Here is an 18,745-nt window from a genome sequence, read left to right as displayed (position 1 = left end):
TCCAGCCATGAAGTGACCTTAAAGATCACTTTGTTGAGGATAATAAATTTGTCTCGCAGAGGAAAGGATGGAATATACAACAGTATCTCATATATACTGCGGGACACACACACTTGCACGTACACACACGCGGGAAGGAGAGGAACTGTAAGCCGACGATAAGGAAGTTCTTCTGCACTTTCAATCTTTCCTGTCTCCGACTCGCACGCGTATGCATGAGCCGAGGAGAGCGGCGAGTCGCCTGTGATTGATGAAGGTGCTCTGCTGGAACGCATCCCAACACTGCGCCATTGATCTTTACCTCCCGCCTCCTTCACCTTACACACGTGACGATGCACATACATGCTCTCCTCGGCAGCAGGGCACAGTCCGCGCCTAATTCCTGCTGTCTGTGCGAAATGCAGGCGGCAGGAGGAGCATCTCTGGTATCTATCAGTCCTGATCTCCTCCGAAACAGATTAGATGCAACCGCTGCGCTGTAGTTTCATTGGCTATCCAGACTTAAGTCTGCGGCCTTTCCTTCCCTCCCTCCACCCCCTTTGTTTTATGCTTTTGCACATAAAAATAACCGTCGGGTTTCCTTATCTGCGTGCCTTTAGCTTAGAATCACAGCGTGACATCCAGCTCAACGGCGTTGGAGTGGAAACATAGTTTTTTATGAATAAACGTGACGATAGTTTGTTCTTTATTTCAGGTCGACCTCCACTTCCTGAAGGTTTTGACTGGGATAGCCACACAGGGGGCCGTCTCCAAAGAGACTCTGAAGTCGTACTACGTCACCACCTTCAAGCTGGAGGTCAGCACCAACGGAGAGGACTGGATGGTGTACCGGCACGGCAAGAACCACAAGGTTGGCCTTCGTCCTGCGCATCTGTGTTCAGCAAATTAACTTTACCGGACTTGTACACAGGCTCCCAGTGCAGTGGCTGAGTAAAGAGACCAGTTTCACCATTTGCTTTTAGTAGAATGGAGCTAAGGGGTTTGTCAAGGTGTCAAACTCTATTCCGCGAGGGCCGGAGTTTCTTCCCTCAGATACAATAATCATTAGCTGGACCCCCAACGTTACGCAATACAAGCCTCTTAGGCTACGTTCACACTGCAGCCTGAAGTGACCCAATTCCGATTTTTTTGCGACCTGGATCTGACAGTCTGAACAACACAGATCGGATTTTTTCAAATGCGACCCAGGCCACTTGGACATGTGGTCCTGAATCCGATACGTATCTGATCTTTTCAAATGCGACCTGTGTCTGTACGGCCGGGTCGCATTTATCCGACCTGTACGTCACCGATACTTGACAAACGTCACTATTCTGCGTCCTGCTATGCAGAAGCAGGAAGAAAGACGACACCCATAGTGGACTACAATGAGAAGAGCAGTCAATGGAGGGAAAGCTCCGGTTAGAAAATAAATTAATGGCGCGCCAGCATTATAATCCATGTTTACTTCTGCAAACACTGAGGACGCTTGCTACGTGTGACGTCATCGCGTCCTCCAGTGCGCATGCGGGACACTTAGGTTGAAATCATTCAGTTCACACAGGAGATCACATACAAGTCACATATATTTGGAAATGTGAACGACCACGCAAAAAAATCAGATTTCACAAAAACATCGGAATTGAGCATTAAGACCTGCAGTGTGAACGTAGCCTTATTCAGGTGTTTTGGACCAGGAACACACCCACATTCTGAAATGATGTGTCACGGTCACGATTTTGTTTTTGCTGCGCTGCTTTTTTAACGAAGAATAGTATATAAAAAAACTATGAAATGACTTGTATCACGAGTAGGGCTATGTGCACAGGTAGCTAGCCTGCAGTCAGCTGCTTTACAGACCTGCAGTTGTAAGCTAGTCAAACGTAGTTTAAAAAAAAAAAAAAGAGTTACCTCCACGGGTGTGTTAAAGGTGGGGGCACCTTTAGTTTCTAATCTATGGTTGTCAGTGTTGTTTTTGACCAGAAACGTTTCCAAATATCAAAGTCTGGTCTCGCTTGTCAACAAAAATGTGCCTTAATGGCGCATGCAAGTAAATTCAGGAAACTGGACTTCACTTGCAGCTAAATGTCCTTTTACATTTATTCATCCAGGAGTCATAGCAACTAATGCAACATTCCCGACGGAGTTGCTCTCCTTCCACGACCGTTTGTGAACCTGTGTCATGACCCCGGTCAGGAGATAGAACGAGGAGCAGAACAAGCTGGGAGGTGGAGAAAGGGGAAGAGCAAGAACAATGAAATCCTCTGTGTGCCCTTATCTGGCTTTTAGATTCACGATCTCTCTTAAGGCTTGTGCTCACACATAAACATAGACACCTGCGGTTGTGAAACCTTTGGAGTGGTGCCAGGTGCGGATTGGGAACATTTCTGCCTGATATCAGTGTTGTCCAGCGCTTTGATGAAGCCTTATATCTTTTTGTTTCCTCTGTAACGTTCTGCATGCAGCGGCGGCGGCGGCTGCGTGACCACCTGTCTCTTGGGGGATTCCAACTCTTTCCCCTCGTTTCAGGCTTAACGCCACTGTGGATGTTAAGCAGAAAAACAGAGTGGGTAGGAAGAGGAGGAAGCGGGGTCGAGGGGGCGCTTAATCCGCCCGGGCTAACCCGTGCGGAGCAGGGCCCCCCTTCTGTGCGTGACCGTGATTGGTTTGGGTGGTGCCAGTGGGGGGTATTTGATGTAGAGATTATTGAGCAAAATGTGGATTTGCCTTAGAAGTCAACATCTGTGTAATTTATTAGAGCCCCCAGATGTCCCCATTTCTTCCACAAGCTCAATCCACACACTCCCCCCATTCCCCTACCCATTTAAATAACCCCTGGATGATCTTTCTGTCTGGAGATGGGCGTGCAACTGCATATATATATATATATATATATATATATATATATATATATATATATATATATATATTTATATATTTATATATATATATATATATATATATATATATTTATATATATTTATATATATATATATATATATATATATATATATATATATATTTATATATATTATATATATGTATATAATGCATGCAGGTCTGTCTGTGTTTTGGTAATCTGAGTCCTCTAATCTGTTTGAGCAGAGAAAAACAACACATATTGAGACATGGATTCAGACAGATGCATCAGCGAGCATTTGGGATAGATATCCCAGGCATTATGAAAATCGTTTTTTAGCCTCTTTTAATGCAGACGTGGGGGTGGCGGGGGGCAGCACGGCTCTAGAAGATCGATACAGGTTGGCAAATTGGTAAAAAGTGTGGTTTTTAAAAGGGTAAATACAGATGTGACTCGATGCTCCAAGCCGAACCCAGGAAGCCCAGCCCTTTCTAGCCGTGCCCCATTACATTATCGCCGTAAAATGTTAACCATGACATCTGTTTTTAATAATAAAGAGATGATGACAGTCTCAATGTGGACCTAGCGCTTGAGAGGGTGGTCACATTAGGATTTAAAACCACAGGCATTTATTGAGGATCCTTGCCTGAGTACAGCGCTTCTTAAGGACTATCACGTCTTCACGCCTGAACGGCCTGTTTGCGGTCACAGCTCAGGCCTAAGTAGGTTTAAAGGCACACTCTGGCTTTGGCTAGGTTTGTCACCTTTGTTTTTTTATTGTTTTTTTAACCATTCAGAGGTGAACTGGCTGGTGTGGTCTGGGCAATCGTCCTGCCCCATCATCTGTCGTTGAATTCCTTCAGATCAGGGCGTGATGTTAGCGAGACCTGTTAGCCTGCTTCAAGTTGTCAGACAGGTTCTGTTTAAGCGATTTGACAAGTCAGACAATAATCGGGCTTGAGCGTAGCTATTGGAATCGAACCAAAAATGTGTCTTATCACAGTTAATTCGTTATTTGAACTGGTGGGGCAGTTATAGTTTCATTTGGAGCCCTAACCTTGAAAACTCAGAGGTTTCGCTTCACATCACAATCTAGCTTAGCGTGGTTTAAGAAAGCTTCATTGAAGTTTCACTCAATCTCAGTAAATGGATAAGTTCAACAAATCACGCTCAAAATGGATTTTAGCCATGATGTCAAGCCTGGGTTGACCGTTTAATAATAATAAAACCGCGGCGTCCTCTCCGGTCCTTGCTGGTCAGCCCCTCCGCCGTTCCCCCATGGGCCGCGGCTGAATCTTCCGTGACTGCTAATCCACCAGTCGTGCTGCACAAGCCCCCTGTTAGCCTGTCCTAAGCCCCCCCAAAGAGCCTTAAGTGGTTGAAGCTCAGTTCTCGTCGGGGGGTCCTGTAATGACTGGGATTTGCTTCTCCTAATTGTCATTTAACAGTGAGCTTTATGTTAACGTGGCTTTATGAATTGCGCTCGTGCGTTTGTGATGTGCGAAAAAAAGGTTGAGCCCCGGGTGTGCCTGCGCATCAGATATGAAATCATAAGAGGAGCAGATTTCCAGTCCTCGCCGTGTTTGTCAGGAAGGGAGGCAGAAAAGGAAATCAAGAACATAGAGATAATTGTTCCTTATGTAACGAACAGAACCACAGTACAAGAATAAAAAAACAACAACACCTCTAGAGTCACACCCACAATAAGCCTTTGTGCATTTCTGATTCCTTTTTCACAAATTTTCTGCATGCCAACACAATCTCAGTTTAACGCTCATGTGACTCGTTAAATCAAAGTCACACGGCTCACATATGCACCTCATTACTTGATGAGACGCTAACTCGCTCGGGAATTGCATCTCTCACAAACTCGCGTGTACTGTAAGACGCAATCGCGGGGTCGTGTGTTTTTCTCCTCTTCCTCGCTTTCCGACACAGACAACACGAGCGTGCCCACACTAATTAACATGGAAAACACACACTGTCATCTGTCAGCGTCTGTGAGGGAAGGTCCCAGCAGCCCCTGGTGCTAAACAAGCTTTGCGTTGCTGAAAAGTGTCGTGAGGTTGTGCTAAATTTGTCACACACATCAAGTAACCCTGAGCAAGGGAAGGAGGGGAAACAGCCCACACAGCATTTCAGCCTGCTCATCCAATCATGATGTGCTGCAAACCCACAGAACCAAACAAACACACACGCTTTGTTTGCATGCTCATGCATAATACAACAATCATAATCCAATTTGCATTGGCATACAGGTGCGGTTAGTGACAGTCGGCAACATCTGCACCAAGGCTTGACCAAAGGGTTGCTGTCAAGCGTCATGCACACGCAAGCTGAAAGTCCTCTGCGTTTTTTGTTTTTTTTGTCTCGTCTTTCTGGCCTCTGCTGCAGCACATCCCACTGAGCGCATCATTGCCACAGGTAAACATGGTAGTGGCAGCATCAGATGATCACCACCCAGCAGGACATCAATGGTTTAGATACACACACACATACAAAAGCCAGGTTTCAGATTCCTACCTGAAGAAATGTTGGAAACAGAGATTCTTCCACTTACAAGTGATGCACTGATTTATTTTGACATATCTCATAAAGTCCATGACATTCACTGAACAAAGGGAACTAAAAGTAAGTAAAAATTTCTTGAAATTAGTGTCTTTTTTCTTGATTTGAGGAGCTAATTAAGACTATTTGCCAATGGAATGAGTATTTTTACCCCTAAAATAAGATAATTAGATTTACTGCACTTGAAATAAGATGATGGAGATGAATTGTTCCTATTTTAAGTGCAAAAATCTCATTCTATTGGCAAAAAGTCTTGTTTACCTGCTCTAATCAAGTAAAAATACACTGATTTCAAGTAAATTTCACTAACTTGTAGTTCCCCTTTTGCAGTGTTTTTTTTTTCTTTCTGTTCTAGATGCAAAATGCTTCGTGGTGAGAGAGAAACTAACACTGCATATCAGCATCATAGCAGCTGGGATGCGGCAAAAAACTCGAGACTGATGCAGAGGATTGCTATCGTTCAAATTTATTTCAAAACGACGCATAATTTGCCCTTTATTTTATATCTACAGGACCATTTTCTGCTGCTTTAACACATAGCATGCACATCCTCTTTGAAAAACAGTTTTTTTTAACTTTCTGGTCTGCATGCTTGCTGCTCTGTCTGGACATCCCTCCGAACACTGTAGTCCCACTAGTGGAGCATGATAGTAGAAGCATTATGCTGTGAGGAGGCCAGGAAAAACTTCTTACGAATGCATTTCCCCTTTTTTTGTACATTTTCTTTACTTTAGTTGAGAGTTGTGCTCAACTTTTTCATAAAATCGTGCTGTAGTCAGCGGGGCCTGGTTTTATACCGTCGCCGTCTTTATGAAGAGCTGGAGGCGGGGGAGAAGTGTAATGCACAGTATGTGTAATCAAGGGAGTAAAATAGGGGAGAAATAAGACTAATGTCTTGTGCTGAACAGCTCATATCTCCCACTGGTGCCGTCAGCTTGATGGAAAACAGAACGACTGAATGACCGAATCCAGTATACATCCCCTTCTTTTAAAAAAGCCAAACGTCTGTTCCCCTCAGCGTTAGGTGGTCGGTCCACTCGGCCGATTCTGGGAAACAGACACACCTTTCCTGGTGACCTCCTTCTCAGAAGGGGTCATCAATACTTAAATACTCCTGATGCACAAACATGTCTGACCCCCCACTTACTGCAGTCGCCACGGCTCTGTGTGTGTAATGGGGGGGGGGGGGGGTCTTCGTTATAATTTCATGACCCTCCACGCGATGAGACACAACACGACAGCATCAATTATTCAGCCTACCTCGGTGGCAGGTCACGTGAGGGGCGGAGAGCCTAGAGACACGGGGTTGTTGTCTGGCAGACTACAGATGTGGATCTGAACACATCTGACTGTCTAACCCCCCCCCCCCCCCCATACCCCCCATAACAACACACATGAACAGATGGGTGTTGTGCCGAGTTTTGTTTTACCAGCAGCAGCATTTCAAGCTGCGCCCTTCATTCCTACTCAGCTAAAATGTATTCACGCTATCAACAAAGCTAGTCAATGAGCAACCATCTGCTTCCTGATGCCGTTAACCTTTAACCTTCAACCTTAAAGCGCTGGGTCAGGAGTCAAATGAGCGACCTCTCAGGTATCCTGCAAACAGCGTGGATTTGGACGCTGGAGGCTGAGACTTTTTCACACTGGCATGAAAAAAAAGCCTTTGTCCCCAGACAGATTTCTTCTGTTTTCGTCACACTTTAAAGGAATAAAATGACGAGAATTTGGAGCAATTACTCTTTCTTGAAGAATTGATGGTTGAATTTCAGACACACTGCAGAGGATTCAAAGCAACCACAGTATCCTGATGCGATTTAGGTTTTGACTAGGCCACTCCAGGAGGTTTATTCAGCTGGTTTGGAGACATTTAGAGCTGATGTCCTTCAGATCATTGCCCCTCCTAGATTTTCTGGTAAAAAGCAGAATTAATGACTCTAGGAATTACAACCAGTCACCCAAATCAGTCCCAGACCATCACACTACCACCACCATACCCATCTATGACCACGATGCTCCTTTTCTTAGGCACTGTGATGGTTTTAAGCCAAAAGTAACAGGAAAGCTCCACTTTTGGGCCGTCAGTCCTCAGAATAGTTTCCCCAGAAGGCTGTTTTTGGAAAATGTTAAAATATGTCTGTTTTCTGTTTGGTCATAAGTGGATTTGACATTGAAATCACATGGACGCAATTTTTAGTCACTTCCTCTGACATTAACTGGGGATAACGAGGTTTTCGTTGCTTTAGAAGTAGCTCTGGCTTATATTGTGACCTCCTGGATGAGCCGTGGATGTGTTCCTGGAGTAATTTTAGTAGGCCAGCCTCTCTTTAGCAGATTCATTACCGATCAAGGTTTTTCTCCATCTACGGATAATGGCTAAAGCCTTTCCAGACTGATAAGACGTCGATGGCTTGGTTTCTAATATGTTCTTCAATGTCAGTGGCTCGACGCTGAAGTGTTGCTTTTTGAGACGTTTTAGCCTCTCTAGGTTTTTCACTCTTATAAACAAAAACGTCCGCCGAGAGGGCTTTGTATTTACTCAGGATGTTTTTGTTTGATATTTAAATTTGTTGGAAATGCAAAATCAGAGGGAATCTATAACCGGGCAAATACTGTAGCTCACATTCAGGGAACAATAAAAAAAAAAAAAACAAGCCTCTGTAGAGCGAGTTTTTATTGAACAACCTGTTCTCTTTGAGGATACGAGGTTTTGGACACGTTCCCAGCTTTATTCCAAAGACGGAGGCAGACAGCTGCATTGTAATGCAGACTTATGGCCTTTTGGTGGTCGTGCTTGCTCTTAACTCCTATGAATCTAGACGCGGCATTCTTTCTTTAAGCTCGCGTCTCATCATGCAAGCATTTAGACCCGTTTCTCACAAGGACCCGGAGCTCTGTTTCAGTTCTTGAATTGCGCCGTTTTTCCCCTCCAAGTCGCTCCACAATTCAGGAAATTGCACAGCATTTGGGTTGTAAATCCTCCTAAGGAGGTAAACGCTTAGATAGAGCATTTCCTGTTTCAACGATGAATCTGTCCGTTGTTCCTCCTCAACGCTGCTCCTTGCCTCCTGGTCCCACATTCCTCCACTCATCTCCCTCCAGCTTGTATACCCTGCCCTCCATTCAACCTTTTATTTTTCCCTACCCCCCCTCAACCTGCTTCATCTGGTTTCAACTATTCTTCTGAGGGCATCCGAATCTCCCTGGAGTCATTTTTCTTTGTTTGGGAATATCTGGGGGACGGTGGACAGTTAAACTTTCATCACTCTCTTGTCTCTTTGTGAGCGTGCGTAGGAGTTTACATAACCCCCATAGGAGCCCGCATCGGCTGCTGTGCCTCTTAGTTAAACACAGCAGCTGCCTATCCCCTTCCATCCAGCAGCAGATGCAGCAGTGATAGCCCCGTTATCTGCTCAAACACTCACGCTGCTTTGTATTACCAGTGTCGGCTGCACTTGATTAAATCAGGCCATGCCCGAAATCAAATAAAACCCCTTGAGCAGGATTTTTGAAGAGACATCGGTCACATGGCATACGAGCATGACATTTCTGACCTATTATTTTAGGAAGTACAGACGTTTTGCCAATACAGTGGTTTGTTTAACACAGTCGTGCGTTATTGTGAATGGAATTACTGGCTTCCAGCGTTTTTAAGCTTATATGAACCTGTGTGGCATGCATAATGCGTTATACAGGTGGTTGTTCAGGTTTGCCGCGTTAATGTGACAAAATGCTGAAGTAAAGGCGTACCGCTACGGTCACAGTGTCCTTTTAATCAGAAATCATAAGAAAGCACCTTTAACGTACTGCCAAATCAATGAATTTAGGTCTTTCAATCACTTTCATGCCCCCCATATGTATAAAATCCAGCACCAAAGCATGCAGACTGCTTGTATAAACATTTGGGAGAGCTCTTAGGAGCTCAGTAAATTCCAGCATAGTACCATTGTGGGATGTTTGCAACTTTGCAGGAACGGTTTTTGCCATGGCCCCTCCTCTTTCATCATTACAAGGACAAAAGCAAGGTCCACATAGATGTAGAAGAACTTGACTAACCTGACTTCTACCCAATGAAACACGTCTGGCAAGAATAACAGCCAGGACATCTGATCCAGCATCAGTGTCCGACCTCAGATATGCACTTCTGGAGTAAGGGTCAAAAACTCCCATTAACACACATTTCTACACTGCAAAAAGGGAACTAAAAACAAGTATGATTGTGTATTTTTCCTTGGCTTGAGCAGATAATAAGATTATTTGCCAATGGAATGAGTATTAGGACCCCTAAAGTAAGATAATTAGATATAAAGCACTTTAATTAAGATGACCATGAACTTATCCTATTTTAAGTGCAAAAGTAATATTCCATTGGCAGATAATCTTAATTACCTGCTCAATTTCACGACAAATATACTAATTTAAATAAAATGTGACTTACTATTGGTTCCCCTTTTTTGCAGGCGTAAACCCTGTGGTTAAGAGTTAAACATGTTATAGCTGCAGAGCGTGGGCTGCCGTCGCATTAAACCCCGTGGGTTGAGAACAGGAGGTTATTTAAGCTCGTGTGTGTGCAAATGAAAAGACTTACTTTTTTGCCAAAATATTACATTTACTTTTGATTTTTTTTTTTTCAGGCCGTGGGAGACCGTTTACGTTTGATCATGTCGTACCCAGATTAAAGTAAAAGAAAAACGTGTAGGAAGCTTTTTTTTTTTTTTTTTAAAAGAATGATGCCTTTAATCTTTAATTCAGCCGCTTGTAGCTGTTGTCTCTCTTGTCTGTTTTTTATTATTGTGCGTCGAGGCTGCGACGACGTGTGTTTTGATGCTATATTAACAGCATCTCGGCTATCAGCCGCCACGGTCAACCACAGTGGATGACAGTTTACAGTCAGTGGGTTAAAAGGCACTTGCTCTGCTTATCTCGCTGTGTAGGCTGTGTGTGTGTGTGTGTGTGTGTGTGTGTGTGCGTGTGTGAGTTCCTGTGGTTTTCCTGTGTGGTTTCAGTTAGTAGCCGCCAACAAAAGGAAGAGGCGAGGAAGGAGGAGGTGTGAACAGACATCAACAGAGCAGTCTGGAAGGAAAAGGGTTCGAGAAATAAAATGAGATGACAAAGAGGTGGGGAGAGGATTCGCAGAAGAGAGGGAGGTAAAAAAAAAAAAAGAAGGGGGAAGTTAATCATAAATATGAGCAGACAGTTATGATGTTCAACGTCGTAGTCAATTATAGGTCAATTTTTCCCCCACAGAAAAAACAGGAAGAAACACGACCAAACTGGTTAGCTGTTCCCTCTGGGTCTGCCAGACGGATGGGAAATGGTGAATGTTGATGCTTTTGTGGGGGGGGGGGGGACGCGTTAGGAAGTGAATTTCACCGACATCCTTCCCACCTGGAGAGGCGGCCTGCATTCGGTCGTGTCAGGTCACGTCTCCCGCGGGTTTCCTGCGGGTTGGCAGCGCATGTGAGCGTGGAGGTGAAAAGGAGAGGGGGGGGAGGAAAAAAAAAATATTCAGCGGGCTTTCCCAGCCTCCCGGCGCTGAACCCCTGACCCGGGAACACACCGACAGCTGGGATGCCGACACCGGATCCGTGTTTGGGTTGTCTCTGCTTTGTCCGGCCTGCCGCTGTGCGTGTGAAGCCGAGCGAAACGGCGCGCAGCGGGAGGGCGTTGAAGCAAGAGATGTGCATCTCCCCTCCTGACGCTCCGTTTTTGTCCTCCCCTTTTTTTTTTACACAGGTCTTCCACGCCAACACGGACCCGGCCGAGGTGGTCCTGAACCGCGTCCCGCAGCCGGTCCTGGCCCGCTTCGTTCGCATCCGGCCGCAGACCTGGAAGAACGGGATTGCGCTCAGGTTTGAGCTCTACGGATGCCAGATCACAGGTTAACTTCCTGAAGTTCTTCCACGATAAATCCTCCTTTACTTGGCATAAAGTCGGCAAATTGGCAGAGCAGGGCGACGAATGGCAATATCTGCAATCCTGCTCTGAAGTTATTTGTTTTCATGTCGCTGCGTAACAAACTCTGCATACAGGAGCAGTTGCAGTAATAACATTTAAATATACAGGACTGTCTCAGAAAATTAGAATATTGTGATAAAGTTCTTTATTTTCTGTAATGCAATTAAAAAACATGAAATGTCATACATTCTAGATTCATTACAGATCAACTGAAATATCGCAAGCCTTTTATTGTTTTAATATCGCTGATTATGGCTTACAGCTGAAGAAACCCAAATATCCTATCTCAAAATATTAGAATATGGTGAAAAAGTATACTAGTAGGCTATTCAACTAATGACTTGAATCGTCTAATTAACTCGAAACACTGCAGGGTTTCCTGAGCCTTGAAAAACACTCAGCTTGGTTCAGTAAACTAAATCACAAGTATGGCAGTGGTTAAGAGACGACATAAGATTCTCACAGTAACTGGTGTAGTGACCATGGCATTACTGTCCTTGATTGGCCTGCCAATTCCCCTCACCTGAACCCCATAGAGAATTTGTGGGGTATTGTGAAGAAGAAGCTGAAAGACACCAGACCCAACAATGCAAATGAGCTAAAGGCCGCTATTGAAGCATCATGGGCATCCATAACACCTCAGCAATGCCACAGGCTGATTGCCTCCATGCCACGCCGCATTGATGCAGTAATCTGTGCAAAAGGATTCCCAACCAAGTACTCAGTGCATTAATGGACATTTTCAAATGTTTGATTTTGTTTTGCTGTTAGAATTTTTTTTTTTTACTTGGTCTGAGGAAATATTCTAATATTTTGAGATAGGATTTTTGAGTTTTCTTCAGCTCTACGCCATAATCAGCGATATTAAAACAATAAAAGGCTTGCGATATTTCAGTTGATTTGTAATGAATCCAGAATGTATGACATTTCATGTTTTTTAATTGCATTACAGAAAATAAAGAACTTTATCACAATATTCTAATTTTCTGAGACAGTCCTGTATATAATCACTAAATAACAACTGGTGCAAATCGCAAAACATGGGTGGACATGTAGAAGGAGCAATGATGATTTAGTTTTTTTCTCTAATAAGAACAATTATGTAGTGCGTGATGCAAAGTTTATATGAAAAAAGTTTTAAAAGACGGGATCTAACATCTGCAATTAGACTCCTGCATTATTCCAAAGGCAATCTTTTAAATATGTCGAGCCTCGGGCTAATTAAAAGTAAGCGTTCTCCGTTTCCCCATCTGGAGCTACCACCAAGTGTCATTTTAATTTTCCGATGCTCCTCCACTTCTTCTCCATGGCCGCTTTCCGTTTCCAACTCCCTGAACACATCCCTCCCTCCCTCTCACTTTAAAAAAAAAAAAAAAAAACTCTCTCATGGCTTCGAAACTCTTTTTGAAGCTTCCTCTTCGCTCCGTGAGCCCCTGCAGATCAGGGAACGGGTTCTGCTCAATCATTCATGGCTCTCTGTTCGCTCTTACATCAGAAACCGTGATTCAGTTCAGTCTCAGCAGCCGCTATTGAAGCAGCTATTAGCTCGCGCAGCACAAGCACAAGCGCGGCCTGGCGCAGAAAGATGGCTGCTAAACTTAGCCGGCGACCTCAAGGGCGCGTGCCCCTGGCGGGAAAACGTACGCGCGCTCGCCCCTGCGCCGTTTTTATCCATTATTTACACGGCCCTGCGTTTGCAGTGACATAACAGCATGAAAGTTTGATTTGTGTTCCCTTAAACCGTCAGCACAACTAACATCTCCCCGCGCTCCCCACCCGTCCCTTCTTCCCCTCCGTGTCTTTGTTCCTCTTCTTCAAGCTCTCGCTACCTCTCAAAAATCCTCCATGCCTATCTGGCACCACCGCTCTGCCGCTTCCCTCTCCTGCTGTTTTCTCTCTGCAGACGACTCGTCTCTACATTTTGCGCTCCCTCCAAGCCTCCAGCTCTCCTTCTTGTGCTTTCTACCCCCCCCCCCCCCCCACCTCTCCACTTTTTCTCCACTTCCCAGCCTCACAGCACCTTGTGTTACACTTCTACCTTCGCTTAATCCCTCATTTCCTCCTCCTGTGTATTCCCCAAACCAGTCGCTTGCGCATTTATTCGCGAATTAGTCTAATTTCATAGTGTTTTGACACGGCACTTTATGAGTGCTCTGTAGCGACAGAAACAATGCATGAACGACATTAAAAGATGCTTAAATATCAGTGCGAGAAGGGAGAAGTGTGAGCTTAACGTGCGCTTTGATCGTCAAGCAGTCCAGCCCAGAATCTCCATTTTCCGTTTCCTCCGGTCTGAAGGCTTACACTACAAAAACGGAACTAAAAGTAAGTAACATTTTCTAGAAATTAGTGTATTTTTCATTGATTTGAGCAGCTAAATAAGACCATTTGCCAATGGGATTAGTAGTTCTACCCCTAAAATAAGATATTTAGATATTCTGCACTTGAAATAAGATGATGGAGATGCATTGTTCCTAGCCTCGTGAGACCATCCTGATCTCGCGAGCTTTCAAGGTTTCACTCGCAGATCAGTCTGGCTACTTTCCGTTAAAGAAAATTTGGAACTGTTCACCAAACGAACGTCCAATCAGCGTTGGCTTTGAGGCGGGTTAAGGTGTGACGCAACGAGAAGCGCGTCAGTTCAGTCTAAAGAACATGGCGGCTTCAGCCGATGAAACTAGCGTTAGCGTGGCTATCGAGCAAGTTTTATCGGAATTACAGAGTATTTCTTTGCTGAGCTAACGAGCCTTTACCTGCAGCAGCAAGAGTAGCTTGGCTTGTGGTTGTGTTGACGAGTACGTCATATGCTTCGTTGATCTGATTGGTTTATTTGGCCCGTCTATCACCAACATAGGCCAATCAGCTAACCAGTATTTTCGCCCCTTCCCAAAATTACTTCAACGGAAGATTTCCAGATGGATATGTGGAGCAAATCTATCTGGCGGCGTCAGGTTACATTGTTCCTACTTTAAGTGCAAACATCTTAGTCCATTGGCAAATAATCTTATTTATCTGCTCAAGTCAAGAAAAAAATGCACTAATTTCAAGAATAATTTACCTAATTTTAGTTCCCTTTTTGCAGTGTACAGCTCGGCGGCCAATCCTGCGGCAGAACTTAGCCGCTCCCCGGTGGGAATGTGCGTAGCCGCGCTTTTGAGTCGTCTCGCGGGAGCGTCTCCCATCGATCCAAAGTAATCTCCGGCCTCCTCTGCCTTCCCCGCTCCAGACGCTCCGTGCTCGGACCTGCAGGGCCTGATGTCCGGCCTGCTCCCCGACGCCCAGATCTCGGTGTCGTCCACCCGGGACGTGATGTGGAACCCCAGCACGGTCCGGCTCGTGGCGAGTCGCTCGGGCTGGTTCCCCGCACCTACGCAGCCGCTGGCTGGAGAGGAGTGGCTCCAGGTAGGAGACGCCGTTAGCTCCGCATTACAACACCAGCTATTCTAGAATTGGTTATTCCCAAAAAAAAAAGTAAAAAAACAAAGCAACTGGACTTGTTTTTCATAGTTGAAGACGTTTTGCTTCCTCTCCAGGAAGCTTTCTCAATTCAAAACATCTGGAGCAATGTGGAGTAACAAGCTTTATACTACTGCCCTAACAAAGGCCTTGTAATGGCTTAGATAACATGCAAATTCAACGACCGAGAATCTTCACCAGCATCTAGAATTGGTTCCTGTAGGGAATACGAATAAATGACTTTTAAAATTATCTGCAAGTCAAAATCAAATAAGTGCGGCCTGTATTTATCCCCTTCACACCCCTAATAAAGTCCAGATCAACCGATTGTCTATGATTTACTGTAAATGGAGACTAATGCCACACAATGTATCGTCATCTCAATACCTTTGTGTGCAATGTTCATACGGCAAAGGACTTAAGCGCAGTAATTGTTGACTAATACATTCCAGCTGTTGTGAACTTGCATTGAACATGTAGATGTGATATTTAGCCACTTGGACAGAGTCTGACGGCCAGCAGATGCTCACAGCAGACACTGGTGACATTGCCTAACATGCTAAAGGTCACACACTGCAAAAAACGGAACTAAAAATAAGTAAAAACTTCTTGAAATGAGTGCGTTTGTCCTTGATTTGAGCAGGTAAATAAGATTATCTGCCAATAGAATGAGTATTTTGACCCCTAAAATAAGATGATTAGATATCCTGCACTTGAAATAAGATGATAGGGATGAGTTGTTCCTATTTTAAATGCCAAAATCTTATTCCACTGGTAGATCATCTTATTTACCTGCTCAAATCGAGGATAAACGCACTCATTTCAAGTAGATTTTTTTTATTTTTAGTTCCTCTTTTGAAGTGCAGAGTGATGGGAGCAAAGATGAAAGACAGAGAAAAGAAGAAAATAGGTGTTTAACGTACCCCCATATCGTCCAGCAATATTTAGCAATATTATCTCCATCGCAAGGTTTCAACATCCCCTTAAAATACACAATCTCCATGGTTAAACAAGGCGGTGGCAGAATTATGCTGAGTGGAGTCTTTAGTAGGGACAGGGACGGGTTTTTTAAGGATAGATAATGTCTTGTCTATAACAAACTTTTTAAAGGCACAGCATGTTCCCACTGACTCATACAAGCAGCGGGTTGTTTTCAGCGACTGTCTAAATCTCATTCATCCAGGTGGACCTCGGTGTCCCCAAGACGGTGCGTGGAGTTATTACCCAGGGGGCGCGGGGAGGAGACCCGGCCAGCGGACCGGCCACGGACAACCGCGCCTTTGTCAGGAAGTACAAAGTTGCACACAGCGTGAACGCGAAAGACTGGAACTTCATCATGGACGTCAAGACCAGCCAACCTAAGGTGGGACGGAGGAGGAGCGCTGGTGGAAGAGCGTCCTCTGAAGGTGCTCCTCGGTGGATACTCAGTGATGCGTGCTTTTGCAGATATTTGAGGGGAACACGCAGTACGACACCCCGGAACTTCGGCACTTCGAGGAGACGGTGGCGCAGTACATCCGGCTGTATCCGGAGAGGTGGTCCCCGGGTGGGATTGGGATGAGAGTGGAGATCCTGGGATGCGACCTTCCAGGTAAGGACATCTTTCCTGCTTCTGCGACAAACAGATCTTTATGTCTCCCATCGTTCGCCGCCCGCAGGATTCCATCTCGGGTTATCTTCCGCGCGGTACTGAATTGAATTGATCAAGGGTAGGACTGAATGGACCTTGAGGAAGGTGGCTCACATTAGATATGCATGAGAGTCATTAGAGGGCCCGCCTGCCTGCGGTGAGGAGAGACTATTCACTGGGAAACAGGGAGGTGATATCACCGTGAAAGCGCTCTGATTTCTCTCGGCGTTCCACCTGAAGGAGTCGAGTTCTGCCTCTGCAAGCATAATGCTCGACGGGGATGTGAAAAAGATCTGGTTTACAGGAATGCATCCCCGGCAAGTGAGAGCGCCGGTTTGTTCGCTTTCCAGCATGGTCTGTTGGCCAGATGTGATCTTTGTGCTCCATCGGAGACAAACACTCTCACTGACACACACACACACACACACACACACACACACACACACACACACACACATGGGCTGTTACTGTTTACCACTCCCTCTGCTGCGCCCGAACGCGCCAGGCAGCGTAGCTCGACACGCAAAGACCCGGACACATATTTACCAAACAATCCGCCGAACTAGAACCGGGTCCATATGTGTGTTGACTGGGGTCGGTGACGCTTTTCTTCAGGCTCGTTTAGGTCTGTTTGTATCCTTGCGTATCCATTAGCATCTGTTTTGGCCAGTGAAGCTTTAATTATTACGCGATTAGTGTCCTCCGAACAGTTTTGCGTTCATTCCAGCGTGGCTTTCCCAGGCGCTTCGCGTCTATTCAACGTATATTTTACTGCCATTCGTGTGATAGATCAAAACAAATCAAGGAAAACTACAAATACAAATCTGATTATCTACCAACCTTTGCACTTATACTCCTTAATAAAGTCCAGCACAACGATCTAGCTCTGTAATTTAATGTCAGCATGCATCCAGCTGCTCTGTGAAGGCCTGAGAAGCTTGTTTGGGATAGCTTGTTTATCTTTGGAGGCGCTGCAGAGGTCAACAGCTCAGGTAGGAACATGTCTCGACAGGACAGGTAGTAGCGGTTCGCTTTATAAATATGACCAGCAAGGGTAGGGAAGCCTTGGCCTTCAGCCTATTCCTTTTTTGGTCAATTAAAAGTTTGTAAAGTAGTGTTACGCTTTGCTTTATTTTTGGAATCTCGTTAATTTACCAAAATGAAGTGAAGTGACATGAAGAAGACCTCCCTGGTGGGGGTGAATGAAGAAAGCTGTTGTCACAAAAGACAGCAATTAAACGTGGAAGTTTGTGCAGTTTTGTGTGTACATGCAAAACGGTGTGTGTTTTAGGATAACTAAACTATAACCCTAAACGGCTCATTGTCCATGGCCAAACATGGTGGTGGCAGCATCATGCTGTGGGGATGCGATTCTTCACTTAATGGAACGAATGGAGGTAGATACAGGGCGGATTCTGGGAGAATGACAAGGAACGGCCTAGTCAAAGTCCAGAACTCCAAAAGAAGTCCTAAGCTAACTCCAAAGTACCAGCAGCTGTAGTCGTAGTATAAGAGGGTTTCAAATGTACGCCAAACTGTCTGATTTGATGTGTCTGATGTTCGATTATGTGCTGCTTAGTGCTGCTTTATCATGTAAAATCCCGCTAAAATATCTTATGTTTATGGTCCGAACGGTTATGAGAACTGCAAGGCACTGCACCTCCATCCCCCTCCTCAGGTCTTGCGAAACGCAGCGAACAAATGTGTTTTACATTAACTGCTTACTGGCGAGTGCAAAGGGAAAAAAGAAAACGGCAGGAGAGCATGAGATCAACAAACAGGAACCAGAAAGATGGAAGCAAACCGAGATGGCCCGCTCGGATACGGAGGTTTACGTTCCTGGGAAAAGAGCAAAGTCTTTGGCAGAACGTGGCACGCAGGACTTTTGTTAACAGTCGCACATTGTTCGCACACCACCGCTAACTCAGCTGGGATAATGGAGCGCTGCTGACATCCTGTGAATCATTCATTTCCCCTCCAGCTCACAGCGCTTCACTGATGTCCTCGCTGCACTTTATTTATTTCATTCGGGCTGACGAAACAAACGTATCTCTCCCCTCCTCCATACCAGACCATGTTTTAACGTATCAGCAGCCGCCGCGGTCGGCCAGGATGAGTTCCCCTCTCCCTCATCTCTCCACACGGTCCGCTCTTCCCTTTTTCCCAGCCTGAGGCCCGGTGCGTGGGTCTGTAAATGTTTTTGTTCCCTTCTGGTCGCCGTGCCTCGGCTGTTTCCCTCGTTCTCCTCTTACTCATCGCCGCTCACACCTTTTTTTTTTTTCCAGTGCTTCTTG

The 18,745-nt window shown here is 45.2% G+C and overlaps 1 protein-coding gene across 3 annotated transcripts in view; it reads left to right on the top strand.

Annotated features, from left to right (window-relative positions):
* Positions 1-18,745, top strand: part of nrp2a (neuropilin 2a) — an 82,112-nt gene that overhangs the window by 35,799 nt on the left and 27,568 nt on the right. For all 3 annotated transcript variants that reach the window (XM_021313389.2, XM_012857264.3, XM_012857265.3), the window contains exons 7-11: positions 695-850; positions 11,144-11,288; positions 14,592-14,767; positions 16,005-16,184; positions 16,268-16,412. In XM_021313389.2, coding sequence (XP_021169064.2) covers positions 695-850; positions 11,144-11,288; positions 14,592-14,767; positions 16,005-16,184; positions 16,268-16,412 — 802 coding nt within the window. The remainder of the gene's footprint in view (positions 1-694; positions 851-11,143; positions 11,289-14,591; positions 14,768-16,004; positions 16,185-16,267; positions 16,413-18,745) is intronic.

The sequence above is a fragment of the Fundulus heteroclitus genome, chromosome 24 (assembly GCF_011125445.2).
Source record: "Fundulus heteroclitus isolate FHET01 chromosome 24, MU-UCD_Fhet_4.1, whole genome shotgun sequence".
Taxonomy (NCBI): domain Eukaryota; kingdom Metazoa; phylum Chordata; class Actinopteri; order Cyprinodontiformes; family Fundulidae; genus Fundulus; species Fundulus heteroclitus.
This window is presented reverse-complemented; position numbering and strand designations above follow the sequence as displayed.